This window comes from Protopterus annectens, chromosome 8.part0 (genome assembly GCF_019279795.1).
Source record: "Protopterus annectens isolate FY-2018-M chromosome 8.part0, PAN1.0, whole genome shotgun sequence".
Lineage (NCBI taxonomy): Eukaryota > Metazoa > Chordata > Ceratodontiformes > Protopteridae > Protopterus > Protopterus annectens.
The window spans coordinates 1,389,304,260-1,389,319,946 of NC_056741.1; the positions used below are offsets into that span (position 1 = coordinate 1,389,304,260).

Genomic DNA, 15,687 nt, shown 5'->3' on the forward strand with positions numbered 1-15,687 from the left:
GTTGAGAGAGATGGAAAACTGCACAAACGGCCAATAACTATAATTTCTGGGCCAGAAGCCACTCCTTATGAGTGGTTAGCTGGCCAAGTGTGTTACATTCTCATCTCTGCCTTTTGACAAGCATTAGTATGTGTCAGAAATATTTAGTGCTGTATTCCTTCTTCCACTGGCAATAAAAACAAAAGCATTTTTAAGGCTTTTAGAAACCAAGTGAATGAGTATATTATTACATAACATCCCAAGTGACATAATTAAAAGCTAGAAAGTATTACTATGGGAAAATGAGAGGTTTTAACACACCACTAATATGTTTACTTAAAATATACCATAAAAGGGAATGCCATATTAAACTGAGCTTCAGTTGACAGAAAAGGCAGAAAAAACATTATCCCAGATCCAAAGGTCTTGTTTGCAGTCAAAATACAAATGGTTAAGTGCTGCAGAATCCAAGCTCGGTTGTTAAACAAACAGTTCTCACAAAAAAGAATGACGGGGTGCCTGAATATACAGTAATTTATTAAATATCGTTAGAAATGTCAGTATATGAAGATCACCAAATATTCTGCTTCTCAGCAAGAGCTTTAATTTCCGGTACAAGTGATTTGCATCACCTAAAGCTCTGTAAAATGAAGACTTGTGTTTTGAAACTGGAATTCCAGCTTTCTTTTTAATATCTTTGACCACACGAGCTCTTTGAAGTTGATTTCTACAGAAAACTGTGCAGCATTTTTAGGAAATAGAAAGTAAATCTAGATCCCATACCACATAGTGCAGTTACACATTTTTGGAATTTCCAGTGTGTTAAAATTGTCACATGATCTACTGAAGTTTTAAGGTGGAGATCCGTTGTGCAGCAGCATAACTGAGCTGTGAAGGGGAAGTCTGTTGCAGAACTCCACAACGTAAGGAAAAATGGACGGCAGCAGTTTTACAGAAGGAGAAGTTTATCAAGAATTCTTCAACTCCAGAGTCTATTTAGAAACATACTATTCTTCTGCAGTTGGATGCCCTGAAGAAGGAAATCATTTGTGTTTTGAACTGACAAATTTATTTAATATATTTTCTTCAGGTAAGTTTCCTTGTATTTCAGTTATGCTATTAATTCACATCTTGTAGGAACAAGACTGTTGCAAACTATTTCTAATTTTGCTTTAAATGTGTTCATAAATTGATTTACAGTACTTGAGGTATTCTAAAGCAGGGGCATTTTAACAATAAAACAGGCACAAAAGCAAAGAAATGTGTCAAGAGGTACAATTTTAACTCAACATCACAATTTAACAAGCAGATCAGTGTTCTGCCTCAGTTCACACTTAAAGACAGTCCCAATTTTGCCAGGCTGCTCAGAAACTGAAGACTGACAGCAGAGACAGCTGGTTTTCAGGGGTGTCAGAAGATTCAGAAGGCTAGGGGAATGTAAGGTAAAGGGGACAATTAGTAATCTAAAATGGCAGTTATTTAGCTGTCTACTGCCATAATAAAAGCATATGTATGACACCAGATGTATATAGTGTAAATATGAGTTACATTTGAAATGACTGCACAAAAATGTATAGAAACATACAAAAGAAGCTAATGTTGCACCCGCATTGTGTTTGATCTAGTATTCAGAAGTTAGAGAAAAAAGTGCAGTAGTGTTGTAATGTAACACACTTACTGTTGGCAAACAAAGGGTGGTGGGAGGCTGTTAAACATTTCATGCAGACTGTTAAACATTCAAAGTCCACATGAAGTGTTGAACACCTTCTCACAGCTCTTTTGTGGTGAGCACAGATTGCTATCAATGCTCTTTTGTGTGAACACAGCTTAACAGTAGTTAAGAGGTACTTAATAAAATCTTAAGAACATTTCTGATGTCAGTATTGTACTTAACAAGTATGCTTGTTCCCTCAGCTTCAAAGCGTAAGTGTAGTGATCTATACACTACAAGTCATTAACTTTCAAAGATAAGACATAAAGTGCATCGCAGAACATCTAGATCGTGGCAGCATCCACAACTCAGGTTATAAAAGTAGACTTTGACACAGGCTTATTGAGAGCTTCTGCCATGGACACACCTGTTCTACAGCTGTCCTTGCTCAGTGGTGTATCACAGAAGGTTGCTATAGTTTGTGTTTGTGGGTGATGGGGATGGGAACAGTGAGATTATTATTTCTTAAATTCTCCTCACAATCAAAACTCAAGAGGTGTACACAGAAGAACACTAACTTTTTGAGGTGAGGAAAATGTGGTCTTTATTTCTCTAATTTTCCTCAAAATTGAACCTCAGATGTACAGCATGTACCTAAGGTCACTGTGGCTTTCCTGGGGCTGTAACAGTGTGGTCATTATAGCAATAACCCACGCCTGGGTGTGGGTAATGCTGGATTTACCCATGGTTGGCGTGGTTTGGTCCCTCGGGACCAAACAAAGACAACCGTGTAAATCCAGCATTACCCACACCCAGAAGTGTTATTGTTATATAATGACATTATTTAAGAAAAGAAATAATTACTTTTCTTAAATAATGGCATTGTATAATGTCTGTTTACTGCCCTTCCGCAGCTGTCTGGTATTGTGCGGCAGTTCTGATGTACTGCGCCTCGCAGTACATCAGAGTTGGCAAAAGCAACGGAGAACGCAAGATCTCTGTTGCTTTTTTTACTGTTTCGCTATGTTAAATGGGTTTAACATAGCGAGACAGCTTTAAAATAAGCAACGGATATATCCGTTTTAACGCTGTCTCGCATGTTAAACCCATTTATAGCGAGACAGCTAAAGCAACGGAGATCGCAAGATCTCCGTTGCTTTTTATTGTGTCGCTATGTTAAAGGAGTTTAACATAGCGAGACAGCTTTAAAAAGCAACGGAGATCTCCGTTGCTTTTAAACCCTGTCGCTATGTTAAACTCTTTTAACATAGCGAGATTCTACTAACGGAAAAAGTCCGGGTGACCGGACCTTTTTCCGTTAGTATATTGAGGGATTTACAACGGGCACGCTGGTTGGGCTGGCCAATCAGCGTGCACGTTTTAGGAGAGAAATATATAATATTTAACTTTTCACACAGTCATACCTCAAATATGCACACAGCATCACTACAGCTTGTGTTGGGGCAGTGTACTGTCTAGAAGCAACAGGCTGGAAAACGTGACTGTGATAATTGTTTCTGTTTTGTCACAATTATTACATATCAGAAGTGTATACAGGTGGATAATTTTGAGAGGTAAGGAGAAGGGCATATTGCAAATATTTATCTGAAATAAACATGTTAAAATATGTTACTATGTGCCGGTTGTCAGATGAATACATAGAAGGCAGTTGTCTTTTGGGGGGTGGGGGGTGAAGAGGCAAGCTGGCTATTTATTAATTTACTTTTATCCCAATATAATATGAAAAGGATAGACAGAAGGTCACTGTCTTTTTTTTTGGCAGATAGGCAGACACTATCCTAAGATAGGATTCATGTATCTTTGCAAGCATCTACCTTCTCATATTATTGAGAACTACTTTTTTGTCAACTTCTACCATTAAGCCTTGGGAACAACTTATTTTTTCAATGAAAAAGAATAAGACTGAATGTTTTTAGTTAGTTATGATTTTTGTCCTGGCCATAATTGTAACAAAAAAAAGAAACAAAATTTGAAAAATGTGGCAAGGCTAGGATGGGAGACAGTAGGGGGCACAATGGGGGGTATGTGGAGGGAACAATGGACAGCAGGTGGATCACTGAGTCTTTTTCTAGAGTTTCATTTCACCAAAAAACAGAGTAAAATATCCCATACTGCCAGGGACTGCCCCATTTAAAAACATTTTGTAACACTTTAGCATCTGCATAAGGAAAAAAACAAAACAAGCAATTGTATCTTTATTTACTGCTACATATATACCTGGTTGAATAGTAGTGTTAAACATGCCCTTGCAATCACACTCCTCAAGTTGTTTCACTTAAGTTTAGCTTGTGGGTTTGTGCCTGATGAGTGATGCACTGCAGTGGGGTTGTCCCTCCATAACAATGGCTTTACAACTGACTTAGGTAGTTAAAGTCCTATCAGCCTTATAAGCTTCATATGCAAAAAAACTATGGGGTGTACTATAACTAACCTCATAAACTGTTATATGAAGACTGTTGTTAGACGTGACCTTCAACACTTTGGCTTTGTGGATGGCGGATCCTGTCTATGTAACCTAGTAACCTTCTTCAAAAGGGTTACAAAAGCTGTAGATGGTGGTTGTGCAGTGCACATGGTCTATCTTTACCTGGTGAAGGCCTTCAACACCATTCTCCGTACTGGCTTCATACAGAAGCAAATTGCTTTAAAACTGAATAATGTGTGATAAGATAGGTAGCAAACTGGTTGAAAGACAGAACCCACCCAATGCAAGTCACAGTTGCCTTATCAGTATGAAAGTGACCAGTGGTGTTCTCAGTGTCAGAACATCTCCTTTTTGATATTCACTTCTCAGATCTCCAAGTAAAGAAGAGTCAAAACCTCTAGATAACAAAGTTTGCAGATGATTGCAAACTGGAGGCTGTTAACTCAGAGCATGACACCCAAACTCTCCTGAATGAGTTCTTCCTAGTAAACCCTTGGTCTGCTAAAATGAGCTCAAACTAGATGATAAAAAGTATCACTTTTTGTAGACATCCTCTCCTCTTGTCATACTGTATAGCCAATACCACACCTCTACACAATGAAAACTTTGTCATGGACCTAGATACTTGGGCTGATTGCTTCCTCTTTCTCTCTCTTTTTTTTAACAAGAAAATCTTTATTAAATTATCACTTATGACATGGGCAATCATACATTTATATAAATGAAAACAAACCATATTGACATATTTTTAGTTGCAAACATTATACTTCACTTCTACAGGGTCTACATTAATTAATTGAAAACTAATTCCAGCGAATGGCTGCTCATCGAGCGTTCACTCCAAGTGAACATTTTTCTAAGGGAAGGAAATTTCTTGTCCCCCACACCGACCGTAACACAAACTACTTATATATGCCTACTCCGAGATTGCACTACAGTGGGGAAAAGGGCAAATTTCCTAATGCTGTCCAACTAACCCCCTTCCCTTAGAAAAACTTTTGATGAACCTTACATAATCTATCCAGTCAATATCAGTCAAACATTAGAGGCTCATTCAAATGCTGCCTTCTTTTAGACCTCATTCCTCCTCCAGGATGTTATTCTGCATGTATTGTTCCCACAATTCCCATTTCTTCTATGTAATTTACTCCTACTCTTTTGTAAAGATCCGATTTACATTTGTTTTATCTCTGTAACTATATTCACTACTTCTAGTACAGTTGGTTTAGACTTTGATTTCCATTTTCTAGTAATTGCTTTTTTGGCAGCCACCATAATTTGACTCAGCAAAGTCTTACTATGTCTAGGCAATTCAGATTCTGTATCATAGCTCAAAAAATCATTTCCTTAGTTATACCAATTTACTCATCTAGTATTTTTGATAAAGTAGTCTGGAGGGAACGTTCAAAGTCTGCCAACTCATTACACTCCCAAAAATATGTTCCCAATGACCTCTTTCATCCCTGTCACACCTTCAACATTTGCTGTCTACCTGAGGAAAAATTCTTTGGAGTCTACTTGGAGTATAAAAATACATATGCAAACACTTCCAAGCAAAGATCATGAATATTCTACATTTTGATGCACATTTGGGAGACATACCCATATCCCACCACTGTTTCTTTGTGAATTACTTATTCAGTCTTTCTTCCTAATTCTTTCTAACCTCCTTTGATTGATTCTTATAGTTATCATGCAATATTTTATATGCTGTACTAATTATTCTTTTTTAATAGCAGCTTCTGTTTTAGATGCTCCTAAAAAGTCTACCGGTGCTGGTCTTAAACTTAGGATTCCCCCTATTTCTTTCTCTTTGCCTATACTCTCATATCAGTCATTGATAGGGAAGGCAATCTCTAGCCTGTAGTCCAAATAAATTATTGGCCTCTTCCCATTCTATTACCTTTTCCTGTCTAATTATTTGCTCCTAGTACCTTGCTTCCTTTGCAATTTTTTCCAATAAATTCTAGCCTGCTCTTGCCAGTTGTCTGTATCCCTAATTGGAGTCATCTGTATGGTTGTCAGGAATTCCTTTTATTTAGCCTACATAATTGCCAAGTGACTATCATCGCAGTCTAAAGAAGTAGTCTCTCCCTTATACTCAGCACTGATCAGGAAAATTATTTAGCACAATGCCTACTTTGGGGTGTATCTCATTAACCATACCAAAGAGTTAGCAAAATCCCAAAGGTTCCTAATCAAAAACTCACAGGGCTAAAGTCCCTGAGCTACACAGGTATGCTGGGAGCTCTATCCCTTTATTTAGTCTCTTACAGACTTTTGAGGGGACATCCAGTTGTCCTGCACCTCCTGTTTCTCCACCAGCCCAATATTTCCTCCAGTACTAGAATCAGGGACCTAAGTCTTTACCAGCAGATAAGTACAGCACAGTGGAGAGGCATGCTTATAAGGCAGCACCTCCCAAACCTTTGGAATAAACTCTCCTTACATGTTAAGCAGTTCAATTCACTATCCTACTTAAAACATAAACTAGCGACTAGATGGATATCCACAAATTTTACTGGTGTGATCCTCGTAGAGAAAGTAGGTGCTGCCTGAGGAAGGGTACTAGCAATGCATGAATAGTCATTAGATTTGTTGTCCTTGGAATATCTATGAATCTAAACTGCTTTTATGGCATATTTCTATAGAACTTGTCAGGAAATCTCTGTCTACCCCTATGATGATCTTGAATTGCATAAAGCTTCTGTAAGAAAATGAATGAAGAATTAAATAGAGCACAATATTACTGCATTGGTCTAGATCCAATGAAATGACAGGAGAGACAAAACCCATCAAGGTACTCAGTGGGTGAAAGTGTGTGTGTGTTTATGTTTTATGAAAGAACAACCTCATCAGGGCTTATCACCCAGCAGTCTGAATATTGGCTCTAGATAATTGTCACTGTTGAAGTGATACCCCAACCCCATGTGCAAAAATTTGAAAAGGGTTTGTGGATGGATGGAGTAGTCAACATACCTCTTAACTCTTAAAAGTATGCATATGACTGTAATGACTTCTTGTACTTGTGTAAATTGTTGTGTTTAATGCTGTTAGTCCCAGGTTGTGGCTAAAAAGTCAGTATACCAGCCCACTTAACTGGTAAGCAAATCGCAATCAGTAAAATAAATAAACTGTCCAGAATTTTGCTGAACATCCCTGGTTTTGCTTCATATTTTGCCCTGTCCCTTGTAAAATGTTTGCTTTTCTGGTAAGTCATTCAGGATCATACCTGTCAGCTCTCCAGAATTTTGCAGAATGTCCAGATTATTGCTTCATATTTTTGTCTGTTCTTCATAAAATTTCTGGTATCTGGCAAACCACTAAGGATTCTACTCATTAACTAACGAGATATTTGAGTATGAGACTTCACATCTTTCAGAAAATGCATGCTGATACAAAACCTGCAGTTATAGCATTTTTCTAAGTTTATAAGAGTAATTTTTAAAATCTGTCCCTGATTGTGGCCTTTTACCTCTGTCCAGAAATCTTAAGCAAAAGTTAAAATGTATGGAAAGGATTACAGTCAGTCACTAATGCTAGACATCAAAGTTTTACACTTTTGTTGTTCATAAAATGTATATTGATTTTAAATGAAAAAGTAATGTTTAAAAATAGTCCATGGTTTTATGTAAAAATAACATTAAAAAAGCTTCCAATCATGGAAGTGTAAACTAGTTGCACACTGTTTATGGCATAAATATTAATATGGTGGAGGAGGTGTGTGCGTCATTCTGGGGACCACAATAATTTTAGCAGACTATCATAAGTAAATGTTTGTGAAACATTTATTTAATTGCAGCTTGTTAAATTAACAGTTTGATAAAACAAATCATTTTAATTTGGTAAATCATTGCAGATTACAGTCAGTCAGTACAATCAGGCATTATACTTTCTTACTTTTTATTGTTAAAAAAATGCATGCTGATTCAACAACCTGTTGTTTTAGTAACGTCTTAAGTGAAGTAGGGTAATATTTTAAATTATCCCTCATTTTTGAACCTTTGTTATATCATTATTCTTGACTTGACTTTGCCCAGAATTCTTGTGCAAGAAGTTGATAAGTATTCTGTTATGGATCAGTACTCCATCTTCTTATTTTCCCTAAATTTTTTTTATAATTCCTATAAACTTTAATTTAATTTTTTATCTATGTGCTTTTTCTTCCTTTTTCTTGCTGACCTTGGGCATATTCATTCCCTTGGGGTGGGGAATCTTCCCTCAGAGTCCATAGGTAAGAACTGTCCAGGGAGGGCCATCATCCAGACAGACGTAAGGGTGTTTGGTACTCTTCATAGTATCCCAACAATGAGACCATTTTGTATTAATGGCCCTAACCCCTACCATTGGGTAGTTGTGTGGGCACTTACATCATCGTAGGGATCACCTCTTCTCTTCTAAAAGCTTGCATCATGCTCCATGCATGCATCTGTCAAAGACTACTGTTACCAGCTTGGATGCCGCTGTACCACCCATCAACTATTTTCCTGCAACAGAGATGGTCTTGGCATTTGCAGCAGAATTGGCTGGGACCCATCCCCATCCCCCTCTTCACAGGAAGGGCACATTCACTCTCCCAGACTGCAGTATCATGGGCCTGAGCCACTAATCAAACTCTGGTTGAATAGATCGTAGTCAGGACTATATCTTTCTGTGCCATAGATGAGGCTACAAATACCTGTGTTTGAATCATGCTTCTTGGTCACTTATTTATTTTTTATGTTAGATTATTCCATTTTGAACTTTGTGTATTCCCTTAAGGGCCTTAAAATGTTCTATTATTTATTTATTTTATTTATTGAATTCTTTGTTTGATAATTGGGATGATGGACATAGCCCAATCGATCACTTTGATTCTGCTTCCTAGAGGTTTGCACAATGACATGGCAAATTTAAATGATACAAGAAATGATAAAAAGTGACAATGTAAACATCTCCTCCAAAAATAAATTATATATTTAAAAGCTTTCACCAAAACAATAGTAATATCAATAGCTCAGCCATAAATAGCATTCATACATAGATAAAACATATAACATATAATCGAGTGAGTTAGGTTCTGTTTTAGCAGTAATTAAGTGATGGGCATAAGCAAATCATTTCTGGTCTCATCTGTCTTTTTGGTAGGAGGTCAGATTAGGCATAAATTCCCTGAGGTCAGTGTAGTCTGAAACTCGTATGCAAGCAGTGGGTCCCAGGACTTAGGGTTTATTTATTTATTTAACATTTGTTTGCCAGGATAGTCTGACTGGACAACAAGTGTCTGTTTTCAGTGGAGTCCTGGGTTGAAAAACTCCTTAAGTTTACAGATAGAAGAAAAATTTACAAGAGAATCATTACAAAGTAGTAGCATACAGATTGTAGACTTTATAGCAGTTAGTATACAATAAGAGGATATTACCCCTTTTGGTTGAAAATACAAGTGTACAAAATATCCAGTGAACAGAAAAGACACAGGGCCAGATTCAGGAAGGCTTACACGGAGTTCAAGAGTAGTGTAAGCCTCCGTGTAAGCCTCCCGATTCAGGAACAGCCCAAATCTCCGTGTAAGAGACAGCTAACACGTCTCTTACATGGACTGGGCGTGGAAATGCTCAATACCTCATTTGCAGCTCAAAGATATGCAAATGAGGTATCTGAGCAATCCACGAAGCAGAAACCAGTCCGTGTAACGGACGTGTTAGCTGCAGAAATGTACTCAGCTGACAACTGAGTACATTTCTGCAAATTAAAACGGAGCTATGTCAGCTCCAAATAAAGGGTGCATTTGTTGCATTAACCATGCCAATGGCCAAATATGTGGCCATTGGCATGAAAAACTGTTGCAAAAATATGTTATATAACTTTTTTTTTTCACGTGATTTTGAGGTTTAACTGCAGCACACACCCGCAAACGGGTGCTACCTAAAACTAAAACCGGCTTATAAGCCCACAATTGTGGGATTTATGTATTACATGGAATGTCAATGGAGGGACTTGCAGACCAAAACAATATGGCCTCCGTTTAGTGGTTGTCAAGGGGGGAAGCTCCATGTAAGACATGTAACTAGTCATTACTAGGCAATCCTATGTAAATGAGGGTTACAATACTGAATCACACTGCCACATAGGTAATGAGCACTTTCTGAGTAGTGTAAGAGTTAGAGAAGGGGGAAGAACAGAGTAAGAGGTAGGTGACATCACGGGGGGGGGGGGGGAGGATAGATACAAATGTACCAGATTGGAGGGCAATGTAAGGTGAAAGATGACAGACAGACTTCAGGGAGGGAGGTGTGTCCCAACAGAACACTAGGAAAGTCAAGAAATTGAATGTTTACGCTATCCCTACACTCAAAGTTTCTTGAAATACGTGCATGCGCACGTGTGCGCGCGTGTAAGGCAGGCTCAACATATGGGAGCGTGTTGCAAACCGTTTACAACAGCTTGTGCGGGCGTGCACGTGTGTAAGGCAATGTGCACGCGTTTTAACATGAATCAGCCTAGTTCACACCGTGTAAGTGACTGTGAGCGTGTTTAAGCTGGTGTGCACATTGCTCCCCTTCAGGAAACAGAGAGGAAACAGGAAACAACCAAAATACACGGAGACTGCCAGAGGATACTGCTGGAGTTAATTGGTGGAAACAATTGGAAGCAGGCAATTATGCAGGCAGACTAGAAGCCCAACCCAGCACTTAAAACACTGCAAAGAGCAGTGCAGGGTGTTTCTCACAAGAGATACTGCAAGAAAGTAAGCTATCAGAATTGAAAACTGAAAAAAGCTGAACTCAGAGCAGAAATGCTAGGGGCTGCCATAGCTGTTATAATCAGGCAAAGGTGAATTGCTGAGGGTGGTGACAATGCAGATGCTGACAGACAACCCAGAGTGAGGAGAAGGAGAAGAGTATACAGGCCCATGGTCATCTACCATGGGTTACATGAGCTGGAGATAGTAGAGCGCTACAGAGTGGACAGAGACCTTCTGCAGCAGATTGTTGAGCTGTGCAGGCCACATCTCACACACAGAACCAACAGAGGGGAACCCATCCCAGTGGAAACCAAGGTATGTGTTGGCCTAAGAATACTAGCAACAGGTACCTTCCAGAGACCAACTGGTGATATGATGGGGATATCACAGGCATCAGCCTCCAGGGTACTGCACCAGTTCCTGGATGCCATGTCAGCACATGTCGGTGATCATATATATGTCCCTAATGACCAGGAGGTTGTGGCCAGCAATATGCGTCTCTTCCAGCAAATAGCGGGATACCCTGAGGTGCTGGGTGCAATAGACTGCACGCATGTATGCATCAAAGCACCAGCTGGTGAGCGGGGTAGAGTCTACATTAACCGCAAGGGATACCCCTCCATCAACTGCCAGGTCGTGTGTGATGCCCAGGGCATAATAATGAATGTGTGTGCTGGCTGCCCTGGGAGCTACCACGATTCCCACATCTGGCATCTGACGCAGCTGTACCAATCATTTGCCAGTGGGGACTTCCCACACGGACACCTAGTGGGCGATGCAGGTTATGCACTTGAGCCGTGGCTGATGACACCCATCAGAAATGCACACACACCTGAACAGGAACGCCATAATGAGGCACACGCACAAACACGTAATGTCATAGAGCGTGTGTTTGGGCTGCTCAAGTCACGGTTCCGTGGCTGGACACATCTTGTGGAGCCTTGCAGTACACACCAACTACATGTACCCAAATGGTCATGATATGTGCTATGCTACATAATATGATCCTGTGGAAACAGCTGCAGCAGGACCAGCACAGGGCTGGGCCTAACATCCCCCCACCATTGCCAAGGCCACCACAGGCAGAGGGTGACTCGGAGGAGGAACAACCTGACCTTGTCCCAGTAGGCAGAAGGAGGCGTGCCCAGTATGCCCTGGCCTTGGCAAAGAGGCAACGATAGCACATACACTTGGTCAGTAGGAACACTGGGACTGATACCGCTCTGACTCACTCATATAGTAACAGGGATGCCTAACATGACACAACCTGCTTACAAACATGTACAGGAGTGTAGTATGTGCATCCGACAGAGGCAGCCCTGCAGCACCACCTGAGGCATGAATGCCATGTGTTAAGTAATGTAATACCATGTACCATATGCACACCTGAGGACCCGACTAACATCCACCCTCACCAATCATAAACCACAAAAAACACAAACCTACCTCATAGGTACCACAAGGGATAGTAACCTAGATGTAATGCTACCCAATGCCAGAAGTATAAATGCGTGCAGTGTAAACGCACACAGTATAGAGAATGTAGATATCAGTGCTGTAATAGAAAACAGGGTCAAAGCCCACATCAGCACCCTGACACTACCAGGTCACACCTCTTTCCTAATAGCAGGAACAGCCCCAGGCCTACTCTGGCAATGTGAGTGTCAAACGAAATATTACTGTCAACCTGGGTGCCCAGGTCCCTGATAACCTCTTCTGTGCTTAGAGGATTGCCACCTAGATGGGAACTAGGGGTAACCCTGTTGTTCCCGAATGGTATGACTATGCATTGTTTAGCATTTAACGTAAGGCCATGGCTCTGGCACCAGTTATCTGTGTCCATGAGACCCTTCTGAAGGATGTCTGTGTCAGATGGGTTTCCAACTATGGTTCCCAGTTTGCAGTCATCTTCAAACTTTGTCAGCCATAATCCTCCTGTGTTTGCTTGTACTTCTGAAAAGTAGATGCTGAACAAAAGTGGGCCCAGGACTGAGCCCTGTGGGACACCACTTGTGACAGCTCTGGAGTGTGACATGGCACCAGCAACTTTGACCCTGTGTGTTCTGTCACTTAGCCAGTTTGCAACCCATCCTGTGATGTATGGGTTTACATTTAAGCTGGTGATGTTTTCAATGATACCTGAGTGGGGTATTGTGTCGAAAGCCTTTGCCAGGTCAAGGTAGGCTGTGTGGACTGCCTTGCCTACGTCAATGGCCTGGGTGACTGTCATGAAATGTCAACCAAGTTTAAAAGGCATGATCTGCCCTTGACAAAGCCAAACTGGATTGGATCCAACATCTGCAAGTCCCCTATGTCTTCATTTATCATTCCCATTATGATCCTCTCCATAGCTTAGCAGAGCAGGCTTGTCAAGCTGATGGGATGGTAGTTTCCGGGGTTGGTGGAGGCACCTCCTTTGTGAAGTTTGTCCACCATTGCCGTATGCCACTCCTTGGGCACATATCCTGAGGTGAGGCTAAGATTAAACAGCTGCCCTAACTGCGGGTGTAATTCCTCATTGAGTTCATGGAGCACACAACTGGGGACACCATCTGGTCCCATTGATAAAGTGTTTTCCGCCTTGGATAGAGCAGTTCTCACCCCAGCATTGGAGATGTTTGGGGGGCTACAATCCTCTAGTGTAGATACCCCTCCAGTTGGGAGAACTGCGACTTAACCTGTCAGCCAGTATGTTGGCAATGTCTGTAGGTTCAGTGATATTTACATCATTCAACTAATTCTGAGCATATCTGGGAGTTCCTCCCAGGTGTCAAACATAGGTAAAAGGCCTCATGATTGTCCCTTGAGTCCTGAGCGGGTTTACTCTCAAAACTTGCCTTGGATGATTGTATGGGGGAACCCAGTGTTTTACTCATAATGAGCAGGGGTGTCTTCCCTTCTACGGATGTCGCTCTATCTTGTAGTAGCTCCTTCCTTTGTTGTAGAGCTTGTTTATGGCTGGGGTCCACCAGACTGCATGCTTGCCTGTGGTACAAAGAGTCTTTGTTTTGTTTGGGATTGCTTGATCCATGCAGTCCTGGAGGTGCTGGTAGAAGGCATTTGTAAGTGATACAGCGGCTTGGGTAATGGTGTCCGCTGGCTTGGGGGCCTTGAAAGAGACCACACCAGTCCTTAGAAATGTGAAGTCGGCATTTGAGAAGGTCTTCACTGTTTGTTTTTCTATCTGGGGTGTGGGTGGGATGTGGACTCCCACTGAGATTAGTTCATGATCTGATCTCACCAATGATGGGTATACTTCTGGTGTTGAACAGTGTGACCCCATGTTCGTAATGATGAGTTCTAGTATGTTGTCTCCACTTGTGGGGATGGTGACCAGTTGTTCCATGGCATTTGAGTGTATGAACTCTTGGGACCTTTGGGTTAGAGTGTTGGGGCTTGATTAGTGATCCCAGTCTATATTTGGATAGTTGGAATCACCCAGTATGATGGTGTTTGAGATACATTTATCCCTCCAGTGTTTTCAGGACAGCTGTGTGAGGTACCTGAGTTTGAGAGGGTGGCATGTAACATGCTACAAACTGCAGAGCAGTCTTGCCTATGGTTACTGGCAACTGGATGGTCTCCGATGGATCGTGTGTTGCCACCAACCTTGAGGTGAGGGTGTCCTTGATGAATATGGACACCCACCCTCCTGTCTTGGTGTTGTCCGGATTTTGGTGCTGGAACGCATGATATGAGGTAACACCCGATAGTGCCGGGGTGCTGTCAGAAGCTGTGAACCAGGTTTCAGGCACAGCACAGACATCAATGTGCTACATACTGAGAAGGGCGTTGAGTGTGTGCAGCTTGAGGGTGAGACCTCTGGCATTGAGCAGCATTACCCTTAGTGTCTTTTCTTTTCTGTGTTCTAGGGTGGTAGGTGTAGAATCTGATTCTTGCATAAAAAAGGCACAATTGGGGTGGCAAGAGCATCAGCCAAAATCCGGAAGCCCAGGGGTGACAGGTGCAAGCCGTCCCTTGCAAATCAGCGTGGCCTGTCCAGCATGTCATCCCAGGCAGACAGACATTGGACCCCCTTTGAATGACACTATAGTTTAAGCAAATTAATACAGCTGATCATCTTGTCTCTGTTTATGTGGCATCATACTTGGTGAAGGTAGGATACTGCTCAAGGTCAGGGTCATACCTGCCTGGCCTACATAATCAGAGGGATCCTCTATGTCTCTTTCCATGTAGTCCAGGGAGGTACATCTCAGGTCGTTCACACCAGCATGGATAATGACTGGGTCAGACTTGTACTTGCAGTTGAGTGACCTGAGTGCTTGCATTATGTGGTGGATTCCAGTGCCCGATAGGCAGCTTACTGTGACCTCCTCCATACTCGATCTGGTGAGTGGGAAGTCAGTGTGTCTGACTATGGAGTCACCTATGACAAGTGTGTCTGGCATTGTGTTTGGTCTTAAGGGCTGTGACTGTTTGGCACACTGACTCTGTGGTCTATGTGTTGCATGTGCTGTGCCCTGTGGAGGCAGTTGTGTGGGTGTCTGCTGTGGTGGCCGCTGCTGTTTTGGTAGAATTATGATCAGAGCATCCGAGTATGTCTTTGTGTGTCTATGTGTATGATTTTAAGTTGTGATAGTGCTATGTGAGACTGGGTTTGTGATGTGTGTGGTTACCTTCACCTTCTCTCTGGTCTTGCTAGTCCTATGTTGAGAGAGCTCAGCCTCCACTTTGGCTATATAGTTGCATCTCTCACATGTATGTGTGTTTTATGGGAGAAGTAGAGGGTTGTCAGTGTACATGAGGCAATTGTAACATTGCCTCAATATTCCCAGGTTCACCAGCTGAGCAGGAGAGGACACTAGCAACTGATCCCTAGACATGCTAGAAGGAATAGACAAAACAATGTTGGAATACAGGGAGATA

At 41.4% G+C, this 15,687-nt stretch overlaps 1 protein-coding gene across 1 annotated transcript in view; it reads left to right on the forward strand.

The window, feature by feature from the left end:
* The first annotated feature begins 795 nt into the window (after positions 1-795).
* The window catches only part of LOC122809452 (nicotinamide N-methyltransferase-like), a 130,608-nt gene continuing 115,716 nt past the window's right edge, over positions 796-15,687 (forward strand). Inside the window, exon 1 of the mRNA XM_044080972.1 lies at positions 796-1,069. Coding sequence (XP_043936907.1) covers positions 913-1,069 — 157 coding nt within the window. The 5' untranslated portion in view covers positions 796-912. The remainder of the gene's footprint in view (positions 1,070-15,687) is intronic.